Source organism: Bos indicus x Bos taurus, chromosome 13 (assembly GCF_003369695.1).
Source record: "Bos indicus x Bos taurus breed Angus x Brahman F1 hybrid chromosome 13, Bos_hybrid_MaternalHap_v2.0, whole genome shotgun sequence".
Lineage (NCBI taxonomy): Eukaryota > Metazoa > Chordata > Mammalia > Artiodactyla > Bovidae > Bos > Bos indicus x Bos taurus.
The window spans coordinates 4,525,154-4,546,889 of NC_040088.1; the positions used below are offsets into that span (position 1 = coordinate 4,525,154).

Here is a 21,736-nt window from a genome sequence, read left to right on the forward strand (position 1 = left end):
CCGGGGCAGCGGAGCGGGAGCGCTTCACGTGGCACGTTGGAGCCCCGGGCAGCGCGCGAGGGGTCCGCGACCTGCGGGGCCCGGGAAGCACGTGACCCCAGCAGGCCGGCGCGCCGCGGGGCACCTGCAGCCCGAGCGCAGCGGAGCGCTGGGATCCCGAGGGCGGGCTGGCGGGGGACGCGGGGAAAGGCGGAGAGGGCGGCGGCCGGGCGCTCGGCGCGGGCGGCCCGGGCGGAGGCTCGGAGGGAGCCCGGCGCTGCGCGCTGCGCCCGAGGGCGGAGGCCCGGCGCTGGGCCGCCCGGACACCCCGGGCGGGCGCCGCGTGCCCCCAGCGCTCCCCGCCGCCGCCCGCGCTCCCCGCCCCGCGCCCCGCCCCTCCCTCCGGCCCGCCTCCCGCCCCGCTCCCTCCCTCCCTCGGCGGCGGCCGCGCGGCGCTCCCGGCGCACTCGGAGCCCGGCGGGGACCGGGAGGCACAGGCGGGCGGCCCTCGATCCGGGTGCTGGAGCCGAGCGGGGCCCGGGGGCCGAAGTTGGCCGGCCGCTCCGGGAGGCGGCGCGGGCGGCTTCCAGCCCCTGGTCGCGTCCTCGCCGGGACCCGCCGGCCGCCGGGGGACGCGAGCCGCGGCCCGGCCAACTCCGCGGCGGGGACGCCTTGCCGAGAACTTGAGGTGGGACCCTGGCGCGCTGCAGCCCCGCCGGGCGCCGCCGGGCGGGCGGACTCGGGCCCGGGCGGGGGGAGCCGCACGTAGCTGTGGCCCCTACGGGGACCCGGAAGGACGCCGAGGGGGGCGGTATGGGGCGACAGGGGACCCGGGAGCAGCTGCGCGCGGCGGTCACCCTGCGGGTCCGGCTTCTGCGCTTCCCTGGGGTCCCCCGGCGCGCGAAATGACAGGGCGGGGGCCGCACCCCAGCTGTGGCCGGGGTTTCTCGCCGTCTCGCAGGAGGATCCGCGGAGGAGGGGGTGTTGGGGAGAGGTTGATGGAGGGGGGTGGGGGGGGTCCGTCTGTCACCCGCTCATTCACTCCGTCCTTAGGTACAGTGGGGCCTCGGTCAGCGGGCTTTATTGAGTTGTTCATCAGGGCCACGAGCTTTTATTGAGAGCCCACTGTGTGCTAGGCGCTGGGGACTCTTGAGACAACTCTTCCTTGGAGGGGAAGGTGGCCTCCTCACCCTCGGGGGGCGCTCCCTACCCAGAAGGGGCTCAGCCTGAATGGAATCTTTGGGTGAGGAGAGAAAGGAGGGAAGCTCCTTCATTCATTCACGGGTTGGTTGGGAGACGGGTTGAGCGCCTACTATGTGCATCTCCCTTGCCAAATCTCAGGGGTTCGTTATTTCACTAACAGTTATTGAGGCGCTGTGCTGGGGAGAGAGCCAGGCAGGAGAGGGATGGGATGTGGGGCAGGAGAGGATGGAGCTGGCTTGCAGCTTGGAGAGAACACCCCTCACCCCCCTGTGTACAAGCAGGTCACTGGACAGCTTGCAGAATGGCCTTTCCTTGGTTCATCTACTGCATTCATTCTCAGGGGGAGGAGGGAGGCTGGAATAGGTTGTTGGATAGGAAGAAAAGGCATTTAGAAAGCTCCTTAGGGGGAGGGTTTTAATGGGGAGGAGGATTGAGAGAAGCCCATCTAACCATACTGATGAAGGCAGGCTCCCACCAACGGGGTGTACTACAGAAGTTGTCCATTCAGCAGGCGTCTCCTGAAGCACTTGCTGTCCATAAGCACATCCAGGGTGCCAGGCATCAGAGTCAGCAGGGTGAACGAGGCAGTTGCAGAGACCCCCTTTGCTGACCCCTCAAGATAAACGCAGGGGAGGTGAAAGAAGGGAGCCGGAACCGCTCTGATTCATCGCGTGTGTTGAGGAGGGTGGCTTCTCCTGACTCCGAGAATCTGAGCCGAGGTTTATTCACTAGGGCGTGTTTGATACCCACACGCATGACAGCACAGTCAGAGTCGCTCCGGGGAGCCTCACCCGCTCACGTTTCCAAGGCAGGTTTGGCACTGCTGGCGACCCAGCCCCAGGGCCGGAGCCAGGGCATGCGCCGGCTTTCTTGGGTGGACTTCTCAGATGAGCTTGACCCTGTGTCCTCCGATCCGGAGCTCTGCAGAGGCACCCACCAAGCAGGAAGGGAGGGAAGGCGCATCTGAAAGGCAGGTGATGATGGCTCCTGGGGACTGCCTTCATCTGTCATTCCCTAAGAGCCCATTCCAGTGGAAAGATGTCTGTCATGGACACACTCAAACCCACAGGGGCTGTGAGGGTACAGCCTTGATCTGCGTCCCAAGCCTTGAGGGCCAGGCGAGGGAAGCCCTGGAGTCTGAGGGGGGCAGATCTGGGAGTCAGGCTCCCATCCCACCGCCACTTTGAACCCCCTGCACCCCACACAGCTGGGCTGTGGCGAGGGTGAGGACGATGCCCCAGAGAACAGAAGGGCCCAGAGATGTGGCCTGGATGCAGGCCTGAGAGACTCCAACCAGGTCTGAGGAGTCAACCCCCGGGGCACTCTTAGGCGTCTTGACCTGGCCGTCTTTTCTCCACGTCCCCTTTCCGAATATGTGAGGCAGAGTCAACGTTTCCGGTGGCCGGAGATAGAGGGTCTGGAAATCCACCCTTGGTTGGCTCACTAAACCCAAAGATGGAGCCCCATGGTTGGAAAATGGCGGCTGGAAAAGCCAATCTAAAAGAGAGTTGATACAAAGGGGGAGGCAAGGAAGTCTGGCTGCCAGCTCTAGTCCCTCCTGGCCGTTTTTGTTCCCTAGCAGACAGTATCTGACTGACAGAATCCACTCAGGAGTCATGGTGGTCCAGGTAGGAGCCAAATGACCGCCTCACGGGGCACACCGCCTCTCCTTCCCTGCTCCGTCCCACCGCAGCTGACCGCAGACACATGGCCTCAACACTTAGGGAACGAGAAGCGAAGGATTACTTAAATAGGTGTCCCCGCCCCGCTGCTCCCCGAGCCTGTGCCTCCACTTACCCCTGTGTTCCCGAATCAAGAGGCCGCCGGGGGTCAAACAGAGAAGGACCCCCTGGCTCCTGCCCCAAAGCTCCTGGTAGAAGGCAAGTGTGTGTGTGTTTTTATTTTGCCAGAGGAACATTTTTCCAGAGGCTGCCTCTGTCTGGGGGTGGGGGATGGGGGTCTCTGGATGTTCCCTCTTAGGGGGCAGGTGGGATGGAGGAGAGAGCCCAGCTCCCAGCAAGTATCCCCCAACCCCAGTGACTGAGGCCCCTGCTCACTGGAAGCAGGGGTGGGGGCCAGCCCACTTGGACTGTAATGAGCATGGACAGGAGAGCATCAGGGAAGATGAATTTCCTACGCAGGCACAGCATTTCACAGGGATCCAGTGTGCCAGGGCCTGGGCCAGCCTAACGGCTGGATCCGTTTTGATTAACGGTCTAATTGAGGATTAATGCAGCATGATCCGCCTCTGAGTCAGCCCAGCCAGGAACCCTGACCATGACAGATGAAACTCCCCCGGCAGGGGAAGGACTGCAGGGAGAGACCGCTGGAGTCCCCTCAAAACCCGCTCGGGATTAAGGAATGACACGGGTTGGCAAGTGTGGGGAGGAGAGACAGAAACCAAAGCCTGAGGAGCTCAGGGAAAAAATGCTTTTTTGTTTTTTTAAAGAAAGTTGCACTGTGTTGGTTTGTTTCTTCCTGCCACATGCTCCTAACAGTGTAGCGGCTTAAAGCAGCACAAACTTGGTATCTTACGGTTTGGGGGGATCAAAAGTCCAGATGGACCTCAGTGGGCTGACACCAAGCGGGCAGCAAGGCCGTGTTCCTGCAGGGAGAGGCCCTCCCTTTGCCTTTCCTAGCTTCTGGGGGCTCCCTGCGTCCTTGGCTCCTGGCTTTACCACATTCCGGCCTCAGCGTCTGCCATCACGTCTCTTTCATCTCCGACTCTGATCCCCTTGAGTGGCAGCTGCTCAGTCACGCCTGACCCTCTTCGACCCCGTGGACTTGCCTCCCTGTGATAGGGACTCTTATGGCGACGCTGGGCCCACCGGTCGATCCCGGGCCGTGTCCCCATCTCCAGCTCCTCAGTTTAATCGCAGTAACACCCTGCCTTTCACCACGTAAGGTTACACTCCCAGGTTCCATCCAGGGCCTGGGACGTGGGCCTCTTCGGGAAGCCACCCTTCTGCCGACCGCAGGCCTGTGCGGCCAGTTTCTGTTGGCTGATGGGGAATCGGAGGCCCACAGAGCGAGGCACTTGGCTTCAGCCAGGTGAGGAGAGCGGGCACTGGGGTCCCGCCCTCTGGAAGGCGATGTTGTCTTCACACTGCTCCTCTGAGGAAAGAAATGCCGGGGTGGGGAAGGGGAGCAGGCAGGTGAGGTGCCAGGCATGCTGCCCAGAAGCCATTCTAGCAAACAGGGGGCCCTTCTAACGCACCAGGCATGGCTCCAAGCACTTAGCAGGCGAGTGGACGACACCCCAGTTTACAGCTAAGGAGCCAGGCACCGAGAGGTGAAGGTATTTGCAGAAGGCTGCACAGCTGGTGAACGGTGGGCCAGGCATCATGGTCCAGAGGCCACAGGCTCAGCCCTGCTTGGTGCCTGCTACCCCACAGGAGAGTTCTGCCCAGAGACTGAAATGGCAACCCAGAACTCGATGAAACCAGTTTTGTTGATTCCTTACTCTGCTCTTGTGCAAATATCTGGTAGGACCAAGGATGTTTCCCCAGCTATGGGCAATTGCCTGCTTCTCCCCATCCCCAAAGACTCTTCAAAAGCTTGTGCCTAGAAAATAGAGGTGAGGTACTGGACACCCTTCCGCCACCAGGAACCAGCGATGCAGGGAGACAGTAGAATGCAAAGAGGTTTGCTCAGAGTCCCACAGACCTAATTGGACCCTGGCTTCATCACTTGCCACCAGAGTCACGAGTTTTCACCGTTCAAAGCCTCAGTTTCCTCATCTGTAAAATGGGTGTGAAACCTCCATTCACCAGCCTGGTGAGGTCAACATGCTTGTCCCTGCTGTATGGGGAAACGGGCCCGGAAGAGGGCCGGTGACTTGGTGGGTATAGATGGCTGTATCAGGCCTAAAGGTTAACAGCAGAAGCAGCAGCAACAGCCAGACAAGCCTGACGGAGACCTTCCTCCCACCCTGTCAGAGACCTTCTTTCCGCCCTGCTCCCCGCTCCGGAGTCCTACCCCCGCCCCCGGGTCCTGCACCCCACCCCCAGTCACACACTGGCCACAGAGCAGCCTCCAGGTGGGGGTGCTGCCCTTCAGAACTCCTTCTGGCTTCAGTGATCATCTCTCTTTGGAAATGTATACTCAGCCCTCTGTCACAGCTTCTGAACGTCATCTTTCTCCCAGGAGGAAGAGAAGCTGCCTGGGGAGAATCCGCGGAGCTGTGGGCTCACGAATGGGCGTTCGACCAAGGCAGCCCCAGAGCGGACAGATTTTCTCATGAACCAGAGGGTCTCCACTTTTCCAGTGAGGCTCCCCTCGCGCAGGACCCACAGAGCCTTCCAGAACCCCAGGGAGACTGGGAAGTCAGGCAGAGGGCTCGCAGCCGAAGCCCAGAGCACTTGGAAAGCCTGCCAGCTTTCCTGGCCCCTGCCTTTCCTCTCGCAAACATCAGCAGGCTCTCAGGGAGCCTTCAGAAATAACGGTTCCTGGCCCCCCTTAAGGATTCTGATGAGAGGGTCTTGGGAGGGCCCTGGGGGTCTGTATCTCAGCTGAGTCCAGGAAGATGCTAAACCCAGTGGTGTGACAGTTTTTGTGCTCGTCTTTTTCTCTAACCTGGATGAAAACCCAGGGTGGTGCTAACCACACTCTTTAATTCATATCGCTCTGCATCACCAGGCTGTCTTAGTCACTGTTCCCTTCGTTCCAATCCCCAAGCTTATTCCCTCCCCCTGCCCTCCCAGGCACCCTCCCTGTGGTTGACAGAGATCCTTGCATGTGCTCGAGTCTTTGTAAGACATGTAATGTTGTGTGTGTGCCCATTTACATAAACAGCAAAGTGCTATAAACTTCTGTTGTTTTTTTTTCCACTTGGGACCATGTTTTAAGATCTAAATGTGTTGCTAAACCCGCATCTAATCCATTGCTTCCAGTTCCTGCGGAATCTACAGGCTTTTGCCATCTGCATCACTTGTTCATCTCCCCTACCGCCGGGAGGGACACGGGGAGACCTCCTAGTGCCAAAGCAACACGAGATATATTCTTGTGCCTTGTTCCTTGCTTGCATCTGAGTCCCCAGAAGCGGATCCTGAGTCAAGAGTTGGAGTGCAAATATATTACAGACAATGTCTGTCATAAGCCCTGTGGATCCAAGTCTGAGGGATATACCCAAGAGTGGGATTCCCAGGTCATCAGACGCCAGCGTCCTTCATTCCCCTCGATACCCCTCAGGCTTTCCCAGAGGCCATATGAGTGCATTCCCTCCCACAGTGGGCTCTGGGGGGTCAGACAATGCTGGGGTCCAGTCCTGCCTAATCAGGTCAAGAAAGGAGTCATCCTTGGCTGGAAGACGGGAGAATGACAGATCCCCCTCATAGCTAGTAATAATACAGCAGGCCCATTGAGGATCCCCTGCAGGTCAGGCGTTGGGCCAAGCACCTGTGTTATCTGTGTCCTCTGCTTTAGTCCTGACCATAACTCCAGGAGGTCAGAGCAACAAATATCCCCATTTTACAGATAAGGAAACTGTATCTCAGAGGCAGAACATGACTTGTTTAAAGTCACCCGAGACCTTGAACCCAGGTCTCCTGACTTCAGAGCTAGCAGGCTCTTCTGCTTCCCCAGCTTGAGGTCGTCAGCAAATTGCCCCCCACCCCCCAACTCCCAAGCTGGAGTCTAACCGGCTTTTTCTCAACACTGGCTGTATTTGTTTCCAATTGTTACTGTGACACATCACCACAAGCTGAGTGGATTAAAACAAAACAAACTTACTGCCTCACATTCTGGAGAACAGAGGTCTGCAATGGGTGTTGCAGGGCTAAAATAAAGGCATGGAAAGGCTGCGTTCCTTCCTGGAGAGCCCAGAGGAGAGTGTTCTCCGTCTGTCTCAGCTTCTAGACGCTGCCCGCTTTCCTTGGCTCGTGGCCCCTTCCATCGTCAAAGCCAGCACTGGCCAGTCAGGTCTTTCTCAGCGTTTCATCACTCTGATGCACCCTCCTGCCTTTCTCTTCCATCTTTTAAGGACTCTGGTGGTTGCATGGGGCCCCCAGAGAGTCCAGGAAAATCTTCCCACCTCAAAGGAAGCTGGTTAGCAACCTCATTTCCATCTGTAACCTTGATTCCTGCTTGCCAGAGAAGCTAACATAGTCACTGCTTCCAGGAATCAGAAAAAGGATACAGACATCTTTTGGCCAGGGCTGGGTAGGGGCGGAGGAGTGTCTACCTGCACCCACACTCAGGGCTGGGGCGATGTGCAGCGTCAGCAAGGGGGTGGGTGCTGGGCGCTGAGCCCAGGGAATACCAGCCCCCGGGCTTTGCCATGTCCCTGGGCTTTGCTATGTCCCTGCTCGCCGGGCCCTCCCATCCCGTCCAGCCCAGCCAGGTCAGAGCTCCCCCTCCCCCTCCCCAATGATCATCAGGTCGGCCCTGGTGCTCTGATACCACCCATCACCCATGTGGGAGGCCCCATCCCTGACCTCTCTGTCTCTGATTGGCCCACAATTTCTCCTTCCATCATCCTGTAGCCCGGAAGGCTGCCTCTAACTTGGGCCTCCTAGCGCCACCTATCGGCCACCTGGGTGAATGGCACCCCTGGGATCTCCCTTCGTCCTGTCCTTCCCCCTCACCGCACTCCCGTCCCACAGCATGAGTCCCCTCAGCTCTCTCTCTCCAAAGCCCACCCCAAATCCTTCCGATTCTCCAGACCCCTCCACTGGTCCAAACCTCGGTGGTCTCTTTCCAGAGACAGAGGTGGTCTCCCCAGCCCAGCCTAGGACTTCTCCAGAGGATGCCCGGCCCACGAAGAACAAACCCAGCCCTTCTGTCACCTGCTGGCCCCACACGCTCGTCTTCTCCCACCTCCCCTCGCCCACTCTGCCTGGTCACTTGGCCTTTACTTCGGTGTCTGACCATCCAGCCCCATTCCCAGGTCAGGAGCAAGCTCTTCTAACTCCACCCGAGACACTGCTCCCCAGGTCCTCCCAGGGCTGGCTCTGCCCCAGCGTCCCCTCCCCTGAGAAGCCCTCCTGGGTCCCTCCAGCTAGCGTTGACCCCCCACCCCCCACCCCAGTCATTTCCCATTGGCCACCTAGTTGTTTCCATCACAACACTCATCACGGCCTGCAATGATCTGTGTATTTACTTAGAGGCTGTGTCCCCCACTAGAACGTCTCCTCTATGAGGACAGCACTGGGTCTCTCTGGTCCTCCGCTGTGCCTCCAGGCCTGGCCCCGTCCCACACGTGGTAATGTTGGATGAATGAATGAATGAGAGCTCCCTCAGGACTCCTCCTTCTCATTCCCACCATTGGAGCCCCTTTCTCAAACAGCTTCCTCTTCCTAAGTAGACATATAGACCCTAAGAGGCAGAATCACTAGATCCCACCATGCTCTAGAACTCACAGACCTAACACCGAAATTTTTAAAACTCAGCTTTTTCGTGAGGGTAATAGCAGACTGAGTGAAAAGTAGCTTTATATTCCAGAAGCAGGACTTTGGCGCCTGTTTGTTCTATGAACCTTACCAGAGATTCTAGCAGGCAGAACTGTTACCCGCACCCCCATCAGGCTGGACAACCCTAAGACCAAAGGCTCAGGGCAAGCGTGCCCCTCCCTTCTTGAGCAAATTCAGCATCTGAGCCTCCCCAGGGTCCTCTGGCCCTCCGTGTACAAGCAGCCTGCACAAAGCAACTTTTTCTCTCCTCTTCATACTTGTCTCTGAGACAGGACAACTTTCCATGCAGGAGGCTGAGGCTTTGACTCACGGCTGATACAGATCACGAGACAAAAAGTAAGGAATTGCTAATTGGGGGAGCTTTCAGCTGGAGGGAAAGCGAGGAGGGTTGAAAAAAAAATTCTGCAAGAAAAGAGGTGATTACAGACGTGGGGTTTCACAAGCGCTCTCCAGGGTTTGCAGGATGAGAGGAAGGCTCCCGTGCCTCCATCACTATTCTTGCCAAACGGAATGTCGTTTTCCCTCTTGTCTTTAGTGGCAAAGATGAAGCAGCATAGCTGAAAAGCTGTGGCACTAAAAGCCATCTTCCTCCTCCAAGGGATTCTGGCAGGCTCTGCCTAAGGAGATGAGTTCCAATTTTAGGTGAAGTTAAAAACACTCTTAACGCTTTAAAGTCAGATCATGTTTTTTCAAACACAGGTGTACCCTAGTTTTCCAAAACTTGAGCTGAGAAACGATAGTTTGCCCCAGAGATAAATGAGTGGAGTGATGATTTGCGTTTGTGAAAGAATTTTTGTTAGGAAGGTGCCCCTCTCAGATGTGGAAACCTCCGTGGCTCCTGTGACACACTGCTTCACACCCACGCGGGGCTGTGTGTATATGTGTGCAGCCGCGTGTGTTTCCGCTGAACATGCCGGTAGCATGGATGGACACTCGGGCGTCAGAAGTGGATCTCCATTTGGAGTTGACAGGCTTGGCTGGCTGATCTCCATTTGGAGTTGACAGGCTTGGCTGGCTGATCTCCATTTGGAGTTGACAGGCTTGGCTGGCACCACTGCACCCATGGGTGACGGAGCTGGGGTGGCGGGGGAGTGAGGGTGAATCTTAAAAGCGAAGTATTGGAACTTCCCTGGCAATCCAGTGGTCAAGACCCTGCACTCTCAATGTGGGCAGCCCAGGTTCCATCCCTGGTCGGGGAACTAGATCCCCCATGCCGCAAATAAGACCTGGTGCAGTCCGAGTAAAAAGAAAAACCATAACATCCAAGTATTGTAGACTCGTACTACACTACTTTTCCCCAGATCAGCGTAATTCTGGAGAGCTCTATTGCTGTCATCTAGGGATGTCAAACTCAAGCGCCTACAGTGACCAGGAAGGAAACACACATAAGGGAAGTAAAGTGGGCGTCAGGAAGACAATAAGGAGGGGTGGGGACGACAGTGGATTGTAGCAGACCTGCCCTGCCTACGGAGGGACAGGCGTTTCTCAGCTGGAATTTGAAGCGAAGGTTGCCAGATAATCTGATTTCCCCCAAAAAACATATATGAATTTTTAAATGAAATGTCTCCATTTTTCAAAATCTTCTCCAAGCCAGGCAAAATATTTGTAAACCAAATGCAGCCCATGAGCTATGACTGCATAAGCAATCTGATTCTAATGGCACAAACCCTTAGCTTTGAAGACGGGGAAGGAAGAAGTCTGTGTAAGCTGAGATTTTGACCTCACTTTCCTGGAAGTGCCCTCGCCCTCATCGGATTGGCCTCACCAACAGGAAATGTACTTATTTGTTGAGCATTTCTTGGAGCGTTTATGTTGCTGAATACAGAGGTTCAGAAATGAGTAGAGCACGTTCTTCCCCCAGAGAGCAAGCAGTCTACTGAAGGAACCAGGCTTGCACACAGATCCTTCTAAAACAGGTGGCAAGTGTGGTGACAATAAATGGGGGTGGGTAGGGATGACACTTGATTTAGCTGGAAGAGCCAAGGAGGGCTTCCTGGAGGAGTGAGCAAGCCTGTCCAATTCAGTCCTGGGTCCTCAAGATGACGTTTGCTGACACACGAGCAAAACATGTCACTGTTGTGACAGTTGTGCATTTTTTTGACATTGCCTCTGATTTATGGCAAGTGATATGTTTTCCACGCATGGAACAAATACAGGCGGTCCCTTTAATACTTGTAATAGCAGTAAACAGTGGGAGTTCCCTGGTTGCATAGTGGTTAGGATTCCATGCTTTCATTGCCATGGCCCGGGTTTGATCCCTAGTCAGGAAACTGAGATCCCAGAAGCCACATGGTGCAGCCAAAAAATAAAATAAAACAGAATAATAAAGTAATAAAAAAAATAGTAGACAGGAAGTATTGAGTACCTACCATGTCCCACATACTGTGTTCAGTGGTCTTGGGTATGTAATTCCCTGAATCTTCTCAGTAATCCTATAAAGTAGATCGTATGGTTATACCCATTTTGCAGATGAGGACATTCAACAGCAAAATCTACGCTCATAACCACCACAGCAGAGCCCCTCCTCACACTATGGACATGGGGGGCAGGATAATTCTGTTGTGGGATCTGACCATAGGACTTTTAGCAGCATCCTTGCTCGATGCCAGTAGCATCCCCTAGTCATGACAATCAAAAATGCCTCCAGACATTGCCGTCTGTCCCCCGGTGACAAAATCAGGCCTGGTTGAGAACCTCTGGTCCACACTAAACTACTTTTCCAAGCTAAATAAATATCCCCCAAAGTTGGACAAACTTAAAACGTTAAGTAAATAACAGTACCGATGTAGGCTGTCAGCTCTGTGGGGCTGGGGGCCACAGCTGATTATATGCATGGCTGCAAACTCCCAGTGCTTGAAGCCACTCCTGGCTTACAGTAGTACTCAGTGCATTTTTATGGTGTAAAAAATGTGGATATGGAGGAATGGTAAAGTTTAGGAGATGCTGAACAATAGAGTGGCTCTTCTGACTCTTGAGTATCTTCCCTCAAGCTGCTGTAACAGAGTATCTAGACCAGGAGGCTTAAATAACAGACGTTGGTTGCTCTCCATCTGGGGGGCTGGGAGTCTGAGATCAGGTCAGGTTCTGACGAGGGCTGTCTTCCTAACTTGCAGGTTGGCTGCCTTCTTACCAGGCCCTGACTTGGTGGAGAGAAAGGAGACCCTGCTGTCTCTTCCTCTCCTTATCAGGGCACTAATCTCACCCTGGGGGCTCCACCCTCCTGACCTCATCCACACCTGATGACCTCCCAAAGACCTCACCTCTTAACACCATCCACTTGGAGGTTAGGGCTTCCCTCTGTGAATCTGGGGAAACACAATGCGGTCCATATCAGCAATTAGCTGCAGGATCCACATTGTCCCCAGAGACTCGGGAGTCACTGAGGCTCTTTCCTCCCTTCTCCCCTCCACCCCAGGCCAGAGAGGGATGTGAAAGCTCAAAATGACCCTCCTACCGGGAGACAATTCTGATTACGACTACAGCGCTCTGAGCTGCACGTCGGATGCCTCCTTCCATCCAGCCTTCTTCCCCCAAAGCCAGTCACTCAAAGGCGTCTTCTACCGCCGGGCCCAGCGGCTGCGGCCGCAGGACGAGCCCCGCCAAGGCGGCCAGCCCGAGGACCGCAGGCGGCAGATCATCATCAACGTGGGCGGCATCAAGTACTCGCTGCCCTGGACCACGCTGGAGGAGTTCCCGCTGACGCGGCTGGGCCAGCTCAAGGCCTGCACCAACTTCGACGACATCCTCAACGTGTGCGACGACTATGACGTCACCTGCAACGAGTTCTTCTTCGACCGCAACCCGGGCGCCTTCGGCACCATCCTGACCTTCCTGCGGGCGGGCAAGCTGCGGCTGCTGCGGGAGATGTGCGCCCTGTCCTTCCAGGAGGAGCTGCTCTACTGGGGCATCGCCGAGGACCACCTGGACGGCTGCTGCAAGCGCCGCTACCTGCAGAAGATCCAGGAGTTCGCCGAGACGGTGGAGCGGGAGGACGAGGAAGACGCGCTGGACAGCGAAGACCCCGACAGCGAGGGCCCCGCGGAGGAAGAGGGCCGCCTGGGCCGCTGCATGCGGCGGCTGCGCGACATGGTGGAAAGGCCGCACTCGGGGCTGCCCGGCAAGGTGTTCGCCTTCCTGTCGGTGCTCTTTGTCACGGTCACAGCTGTCAACCTCTCCATCAGCACGCTGCCCAGCCTGAGGGAGGAGGAGGAGCAGGTAAGGGCCCCGCCCCTGCCCCGGGGGAGGACGGGGCTGCTGCTGCAGGGACCACTCTCTGCCTGCCCTGTCGCCTCCTCCAGGAAGCCTTCCCTGACCGCACTGGCTCAGTAGCATCCCAGTCCGTCGTTGTGTTTACGTGTGTTTACAAATGTGTCTCCGTGTGTGTCGGCCTCCTCCACATGCAGACCTGAGCTCCACAGCCTGTTCAGGTCTGCGCTGTGCCCCCTGCCCACCGCAACAATGTCCAGCATGGGAGAGGCACTCAGCCACTCTGTTGAATGAACGGATGGATGGATGGAAGGATGAGGCGATGTTTGATGTGCCTGGCTCCAAGCTGAGCACGTGACGTGCACCACCAAAATTTATTTCACCAACTTGCGTCCTTTGTCAGCCTTCCCAATTCCCTTACATGAAAAGATCCCAGAAAGCTCTTTGGGGTCCTGAATATGATGTTCATTGATAGATGTGTGTGTGTGTGTGCAGGCAACCTCAATTAGCCAGCATTGCTTTCTGTTAAAGAAGGGAGTTCCCGTAAGTGTTTACTCCAGGGCATGATGGGGTGCATGCCCAGTTCTCAGGGATACCACTTACTTACCGGCAGTTAATGGGAGCCAGAGGCTGGGCTGCCACTCTGCCTGTATCTTATTTCCCCAGCGAATTTTCCAGCATCCGAGTATGGGAGGTGTTCCCACAACCACCTGACAGCTGAGAACACTGAGGGAAAGCAGCTTGCCCAAATCCAGGTCTAACTGAGTCTGAAGTCTGGGTTCCTAAGTATGGAAGTATGGGTCCCACGTGGCAGCCTGGGACCTCATGTAGCCCCTCAGCTCAGCCTCTGTCTGTATGAGACCCATCTCTGGGACCCTTTCCCCACACATAGGGGTTCCAGAAGCAAGGCTCAAGACAGACTGAAAAGTTTAGAAGGTGCAAATTGTGTAGGCACTGGAGAAATAGGTATGGCAGTATGAACTAAACATAAATATCATGCCAGCCAGCATTTATTGAGCACTGGCTGAGTACCACTCATGTGCTAAGGGTTTTATGTGAACCCTCTGATTTAACATTAAAACCACTCACCACGTGAGGGTTTTTCCATACATAAGTATTGTGGGGAAAGTAGCAATAGTGTTACATTTATAACTCTCAGGGAGTTTCTGACACTTCTTTTTGAATACATTGAATTTTAAAAGCCAGTGTTAAGAAAATACTCAACCAGTAAAATGAACACTCAATCAGTACAGTGAACCTTTGAGATCCATGAGGGGTAGATGAACCAGGCAGGGTTAGAGCCAGGTGGCCTGAATTTGAATCCCACCTCGTCCACTCTGGCTGTGCTTCTGTAGACAAGTCACTCAGCCTCTCTGTGCCTCTGTTTCCTGACATGTCGAAGAGGTTGTGAACAGGCCCACCTCATAGCGCTGGGGGGATTCAGTGAACGAGAAGCGATGAGAACAGCGCCTGGCATTGCACATTCAGGAATTACTCACCATGAGGACTATACGCCCCTCCCAAAAAAGAGCAGCGCTTGTCACCCGAGACCCGTCTGGAAGCACCTGTGCTTAGCGCTGATTTCTTCTTGGCCCCAACACACGCAACGCTGATTTTACCAGGAAAATACTAATAAAGCCACAGTTTTATTCAACTTCTGATACCTGCTTAAAAAAAAAAAAAGAAGATACCCAGCCTTTTTCATGACTCAGTAAAAATGTCGTTCTTCAGTTTCATTTGGGGGCCAGTGGGGTTCACTGTCTCACCCGAGCAGGTGTTTGAGTGCCTCCTGTATTCAGGCTCCAGGGGGCAGTCGGGGTGACCAGAGTTTCAGGGTGCTCCAAGCCTTGGTGACAGCCCCGTAACCATAAGTATGGGGCACAAGCCAAGAGGGCTCTTGTGAGAGGCCCATCAACTGTGCTGGGGATACTTGGAGGGACGTACTCCAGGAAGGCTTCCCAGAGGAGGGGGCTTCCTGTCCAGAAGTCTGAGACCTCAAAGCCTCACCAAGTATCAGCTCATCTCTCCAGCTTCTCACGTATTCCCAGAGACAGAGCTAGTACGGCAAGTCTGATAGACCCAGCTGTGCCCCAGAACCGACAAGATGCCCAGGTAGAACCACGTGTGCCCTCCTCTCTGCCAAGCCCCTTTGAGGCTGAGGTCTAAACTGGGCACGGTCCCCCATGCTGCAGATCAGAGCAGTAACCTGACAGCCTGCACAGCAAAGGCACAGATGTGCCTGAATGAAATGTGGAGTGCTTTCTTTGTATCAAATTGTCACAACATTTAAAACCCAGGAGATTTCATGTAAAACTCCAAATTTCCAGCTTCTCTTAAAAAAATGGATGAGGCAGCCTCAAGACTGAGTTCACCTGGGACAGCCCTCAGGGGGTGCCAGGCAGGATGGCCAGGCTCCCCAGAGCCTCCACCCAACCTGGGCCACCTCCCCTGGTTTCGCTTTGCCTGCCTGGCCTTCACTTGGCACGCTGTCTAAAGACAGGCCAGTGCTCTGCCATCCATCCTGGTAACAGATCATCCTGGTGTGCCAGGCCTTTCCAGGCACTGGAGCCTGAGAGTGAACAATACACAAAGTGTCCTGTCCTGTAGGGCTACAGTCTTCTGGGGCAGGGTGGACAGGTGAGCAGAGCTGAGACAGACAGTAAAAACGATAAATAAGTAACTTATAAAACATATTTTGGAGGCGGGCATGGCAACCCACTCCAGTATTCTTGCCTGGAGAATCCCACAGACAGGGGGGTCTGGCGGGCTACAGTCATTAGGGTTGCAAAGAGTCAGAGATGACAGAAGCAACTGAGCATGCGTGCCCCTTGGTGGTATTCGTATCGCAATACGTAAATGTGTCAGATCAACTCGCCCTATGCCTTGTGTTTGTTATATGTCAATTACATCTCAATAAAAATAAATTTTAAGAAAAAAGAAGTCAGGAGCTCGTTTGGGGACATGATAACTTTGAGACACCTGTCAGACCCCCCCTAGGAGGCAGCTCCTTTGGAGTCTGGAGTTCAAGGGTGAGGTCTGGGCTGCAGAGAGATTAGGGGTAGTCAGTGTTGAGAAGATGCTTCAAGCTCCAGGCTTGCACAGGATTGCCCAGGGAGTGGGTATAACTGGAGAGAGGGGACCCAGGGACAGGCATAGTGCCCAGACCACCCTGGCCCAGGTAGCACCGCCCCCCCAGGACGGAGCCCCGTGCTCCTCGCGGTGGAACCGCTGACCTCCCCCACTTCTCACTCTCCCAGGGCCGGTGCTCCCAGATGTGCCGCAACATCTTCATCGTGGAGTCCGTGTGCGTGGGCTGGTTCTCCCTCGAGTTCCTCCTGCGGCTCATCCAGGCGCCCAACAAGTTCGTGTTCCTTCGGAGCCCGCTGACGCTGATCGACATGGTGGCTATCCTGCCCTACTACGTCACCCTGCTGGTGGACGGCGCCTCCGCGGGCCGCCGCAAGCCCGGCACGGGCAACAGCTACCTGGACAAGGTGGGGCTGGTACTGCGAGTCCTGCGTGCGCTGCGCATCCTGTACGTCATGCGCCTGGCCCGCCACTCGCTGGGGCTGCAGACGCTGGGGCTCACGGCCCGCCGCTGTACCCGTGAGTTCGGGCTCCTGCTGCTCTTCCTCTGCGTGGCCATCGCGCTCTTCGCCCCGCTCCTCTACGTCATCGAGAACGAGATGGCCGAGAGCCCTGAGTTCACCAGCATCCCTGCCTGCTACTGGTGGGCCGTCATCACCATGACGACCGTGGGCTATGGCGACATGGTGCCCCGGAGCACGCCCGGCCAGGTGGTGGCTCTCAGCAGCATCCTCAGCGGCATCCTCCTCATGGCCTTCCCCGTGACCTCCATCTTCCACACCTTCTCCCGCTCCTACCTGGAGCTCAAGCAGGAGCAGGAGAGGGTGATGTTCCGCAGGACCCAGTTTCTCATCAAGACCAAGTCGCAGCTGAGCAGCATGTCCCACGACAGTGACATCTTGTTTGGAAGTGCCTCCTCGGACACCAGAGACAATAACTGAATCCAGAGGTCGCACCTCGCCACCGCCACCGCCAGGATGCGCCCCCCGCTCCCCAGCCCTGCCCACCCTCTGAGGCTTGACGCTATCACCATCGCTGCAGAAGCCTCCAAAGGCACATGCTGCTTCTGAGCGCAGCCCTGGCCTGGGATGGACCAAGCCACGCCCCAGGGAAGATGGCCCCACCCCGGCAGGGGGTCCCTGGTCCCCCAAGTCCAGATGTGAAGCCCAGCACACAGTCCTGACAGTACCCCCCCACCCCCCGCCCCAGCCCCCACGCCCTTCCCTAGTGAGGAGATGGCTTGTTCTTTCCACCATGTAAATAACATGCCCAGCAAAGACTCGCTTTGTGGGGCTGCCTAGGGAACAATACAAACAGCAGCTACAAGTCTGTCTTGAGTGTGGATCGCGTGCAATTAAAGAAAACCGGTGAAAAAGAGAAGAAAGCCTTCCCTGGGGCTCTGTTAAGAGAGGAAACGGCACTTTCCAGTAAGCCAGCCAGTGTGGTACCAGAAGTATTGGGTTAGCCTTTTTCCTTGGGTCCTTCCTACCCGGTGAGGCCCCGTGAGGTTGGGGGAAAGAGACAGGGTAGACACCTTTGGGAAGTTGCTGGTAAATACCACAGCCCCTCACTCTTCTATCTCTTCGATTCTTCCCCTCTCTGAGGCTTTCCTCCCCACCTTTTCCTTCTCTCCCATCTCCTCTTCTCCTCTTTTGCACCTTAAGGCCTGTTTCTCAAACTTTCCGCCTAAGGCACCCCCAACAGCGAAGTGGACACCAAGTCAGCCCTGCTGACTACAAAGGTGAAGTCACTTCATTTTATCTTCAAAAATTAGTGTGCATTTTTTATTCTATGCCACATTTATCTTAATTTTTGGGGGAGGGGGGTGGAAATGCTTCAAACCATTTACCTAAATCTAAATGTAAACCTAGATTGCATTGGATTGATGCTTTGGGAAAATGGACCTCAGTTTTCTGGGCCACCTGAGAACACAGTCTGAAGCCCCCAAGGGTCTCTCTGGGCCCCTCAGAGACCCGCAGAGCACCCACCCGGCCGGAACATCTCACGACCTCATGTAGTGTGGAAGATTCGGGGTAGGGCCTGAGCCCCAGGCCAGCCCACCAGGTCTGCTCTGCTCTCAGGGTTCAGAGGCCTCTGGTGCCCATCTGGGGAGGGGCTTCCCGTCCAGGCGGGGGTCACATGCCTGCCTCCACTCTCAGATGCTGCAGCAGTGTGGCTGTCTTCTTCACCCCTCCCCTGGGCCAGCTACAGAAAGCAAGCTCTAAAATAAACCCGAGACTTCCCTGACAGTCCAGTGGTTAAGACTCTGCGCTTCCAGCGCAAGGGACAGCATGTTCAATCCCTGGTCAAGGAACTAAGATCCCACGTGCCGCACAACACAGCCAAAACAATAAAGTAAACAAAGCAAATCTGGCCCCATCACTGTCCCGCCTAAACCCACAGAGGTGTATCCATCGTGCTGAGAATGACGCCCAAATGCCTGGCATTGCCTGCGCCCGCCGCGCCTCTCACTCACTCCACTCAGTCACAGCGGCCTCCACGCCGCGGTGTAGAAGCACCCAGCCCTGCCCACCGCGGGCCTTCACACATCACGTCCCTCTGCGGGGAGCAGGCTTCGTGAAGCGCACTGCGCTGGCTCCTCCCACCGCCGCCCTCACGCTCGCTGTACAGGGTCCGCCCCAGCGGCCCGGCCTCCGCTGTCTCCCTCACCCAGTGCGTCCTCACACCCGCTGATGGGCCCTGGAGCCGCTCCTTCACTTCTCTGCTCCTCCCTTGCGGTCTGTGCCCGGGGAGCCCCGTGCGCACATGGCAGGGACTCGGCCACAGAGCTCACAGCGACTCCCGGCACCCACCGCAGGGCCCGGCACCCAGCCGGCGCTCAGCAAACACTCGTGCAGTGAGTGGAAGAGGAAGGGGAAACAGGAAGCCCGCCCGAAAGCGGAAAGGCGTTCGCTGTTAACGCTGGATACTGGGGCTTCTGGGCGCCTCTCGCGCTCCCCATCCCCATGTCTCTCTCTCGCTCTCTCTGTCTCTCTCTCATTCCCCGGCGGGGAGGTTGGACGAGGGCTTCCTCTGCACAGTAGACAAGGAGGCTGGAAATATCACACAAGTCACGAGAGCCTCGTTAAAGTCTCCCCTGACACCTGCTTCCAGTGGCGCACGCCTGAAAAGTAAGTTTTCCGACTAATTGGCTCTACCGTCCCCAGCCCGGCGGGTGTCACAGCGATCGGGCACTGCCGTCACAGTAATAATACCTTAGATTTATGGAATGACCTTTCTCCCCACTCCAAAGTGGCTAAGAGACATGGGAGACAGCTGAAAATGCTAAACAGACAGAAATGGGACACGAAGAGATTTAAGACAGAGCCTTTAAAAACTCCAGGGAGAAGCTGATAAATGGCAGAAACCGTCACAATATTGTAAAGCCGTTATCCTCCAATTAAAAATAAATGAATTTAAATTTTAAAGAAAGATTCCAGGGAGGGGAAATGGTGGGGTTTGGGGGAGCCTTGAATGGGCCTCGCTGGGAGGAGAGCTGTGCCTCCACCACACCAAGGACAGAAGAGGAGCCGGGGTAGCTGAGGGTCCAGGCTTCTGGCATCTTCTTGCCCAGATTCTGGTCTGTGCCAGTGGCCAAGGTGGAGACCCAAACATGGGCACCTCTCAAGGCCTCCCTTGAGGGACAAATACTCGAGATACTGAACTTCATGCCCAGAGTGGGGCTTAAGGATCCTTGGTTCAAATTAAGAATCCCAAGGCCTCAGGACAGCTAACTAGCCACTTCTAACACCATCATCAACTTGACCATCGTGGCTTTTCCACTCTTTTTTTTAGAAATATGAAATCTGATGCAGAAAGCCAGCTATAAATCAGATTAAATGAAAGCCATTCTGATTGAAGTAGGGGCCCAATTCTTCCCCTGGCCCTAATGGGGCCTTCCTTTTGACCCCCATACAGGCAACTAGCTCCATACAGCCGGGGACAGTGAGTAGAGACAGTCACTGCTCTGGAGGAAATGGCAAATCAGAACTTCCCCAATGTATCTTAGTTTTTTAGGACACGTGGACATTCCCCCCTCTCCAGCTAAGCCCGGCGCTGCCCTAAGACTCACAGTGGGAGTTGAGGAAGGTTGATTTCACAACACAGATTCTCAGGCCCACGTTTTAAGCAGGGCTGGGATCTCTCACCTTGGGCACAGAATTTAGGGGAAGCAAAAAAAAAAGGAAAAAAAAAACTTGGTCATCAAGGTAAATCATTTTAACGCAGTAATTTTTAAATCAAGATTCTGTTCAGTTCAGTCGCTCAGTTGTGTCTGACTCTTGCGTCCCGATGAACCACAGCACGCCAGGCCTCCCTGTCCATCACCAACTCCCAGAGTCCGCCCAAACCCACGTCCATTGAGTTAGTGATGTCATCCAACCATCTCATCCTCTGTTGTCCCCTTCTCCTGCCCTCAATTTTTCCCAGCATCAGAGTCTTTTCAAATGAGTCAGCTCTTCACATCAGGTGGCCAAAGTGTTCAATGTTCTACAAACTCACAGTGATCACCACGAAGATAGGATCTGCCTTTGCACTTGTGTAACTCAGACCCACACGCCTTGCTTCCTGCCTGGACCCCCAGGATTTCCTGCGGCCCTGCTCCGGCCACCCAAGCCCGTGTCCCAAGAAGTGCAGGCAGAAGCCCATAGTCCCTGGCACCGCACTGCTGGGCACGGGCCCCTTCCCCTTGGAGGGGATCAGAATGGCCCCCAACCCCTCTTCCTACCAGAGTGAACCTTCCAGAACCAGGCCCCCGTCCTCACGGGGCCCGCACAGCGATGGGGAGAGCGAGAGAAACAGTGAAATGAGAATTGAAAAAAACACTTGCTGATGGTGAGCACAGGATGAGCCGGCAGACAGTGACTGGGGCCAGGGACAGGCGGAGAGTGGGCCCCGAAGACAGTCGGGAGGGACTCTCAGGGGAGGTGACCTCGCACTGAGGACCTGGAGGGGTGGGCGGGGCAGCCTTCCCAGCAGGCAAAGCCCGGAGGTGGGAGGCCCCGGGCATGTCACCAGCTGTCGAGGGAGCCTGTGAGCCCGGAAACACGGCCCCCCAGGAGCAGCCTTCCTCCCGGGGAGGAGACTCAGGTCTGCACAGCGGACACTCTGAACAAACATTTCCAGAGACCTCACTCCGAGCCCGGCCCTCTCAGAGCAGCTGGGGACAAAACAAGCAAGCAAACGGCAGAGCTGGACTCGGCGCCCAGCACAGAGGGGCCGGCAAGTCACTGGCGAAAGGGCACGTGAAAAAGACTTCTGCACATATGGGATGCTCGGGTGCAGGTGCCCAGGGCGGTACGAGCATGGGGAAAGACGAGAGCTGGGAATCCCCTGGCATTCCAGTGCTTAAGGCTCAGATTTCACTGCTGGGGCCCGGAATCAAGCTCTAGTCGGGGAGCTAAGATCCTGTAAGCTGCTTGATGTGGCAAAAAAAAAAAAAAGACATCAACTAAAGGAAGCATGGTTTACATTCAGATTTGCATTTGCTGTTAATAAAATGGCCTTACTTATATTTTCTTTCAGAAAAAAAAATAAAGACAGTGTTCCTCCTAAAAAAAAGACAGTGTTCTCCCGTCTTCCCATCCAGTCCTGTTAATGTGTATGAGGAGTTCGGCCACTTAACCGCTCCAGTGGGCCGGTCCCCAGCCCCTCTCACATGGACTGCTGCCTGAGCCCCCTCCTCGGTTTCTCTGCTCGCCTGCCTCCCCTCCCAACTGTTTTCGGCACAGCAGCAGAGGGGCCCTGTTGGAATGCAAGTCAGATCACACTCACCCACTGTAGAGTGTCCCCCCAACCAGCTGATGTCCCATCCCACTTAGTCAAAGCCGGAGTCTCTCTCAGCCTCATCTCCC

The 21,736-nt window shown here is 55.8% G+C and overlaps 1 protein-coding gene across 1 annotated transcript; it reads left to right on the forward strand.

Moving 5' to 3' along the window:
* Positions 1 to 464: 464 nt before the first annotated feature.
* On the forward strand, positions 465 to 20,067 carry KCNG1 (potassium voltage-gated channel modifier subfamily G member 1). Its single transcript, XM_027558260.1, has 3 exons — positions 465 to 667; positions 12,007 to 12,806; positions 16,055 to 20,067. Exons 2-3 carry the CDS (start codon positions 12,033 to 12,035, stop codon positions 16,823 to 16,825), a joined length of 1,545 nt encoding a protein of 514 aa, XP_027414061.1. The 5' UTR covers positions 465 to 667; positions 12,007 to 12,032; the 3' UTR covers positions 16,826 to 20,067.
* The last annotated feature ends 1,669 nt before the right edge of the window (positions 20,068 to 21,736 follow it).

What these genes read in the sequence shown, in the direction of transcription:
- KCNG1 (XM_027558260.1), top strand. Translation starts at nt 12,033, where the DNA reads ATGACCCTCCTACCGGGAGACAATTCTGATTACGACTACAGCGCTCTG. An exon ending in TGAGGGAGGAGGAGGAGCAG is followed by an intron (nt 12,807 to 16,054) that starts GTAAGGGCCCCG and finishes TCACTCTCCCAG; the next exon opens with GGCCGGTGCTCCCAGATGTG.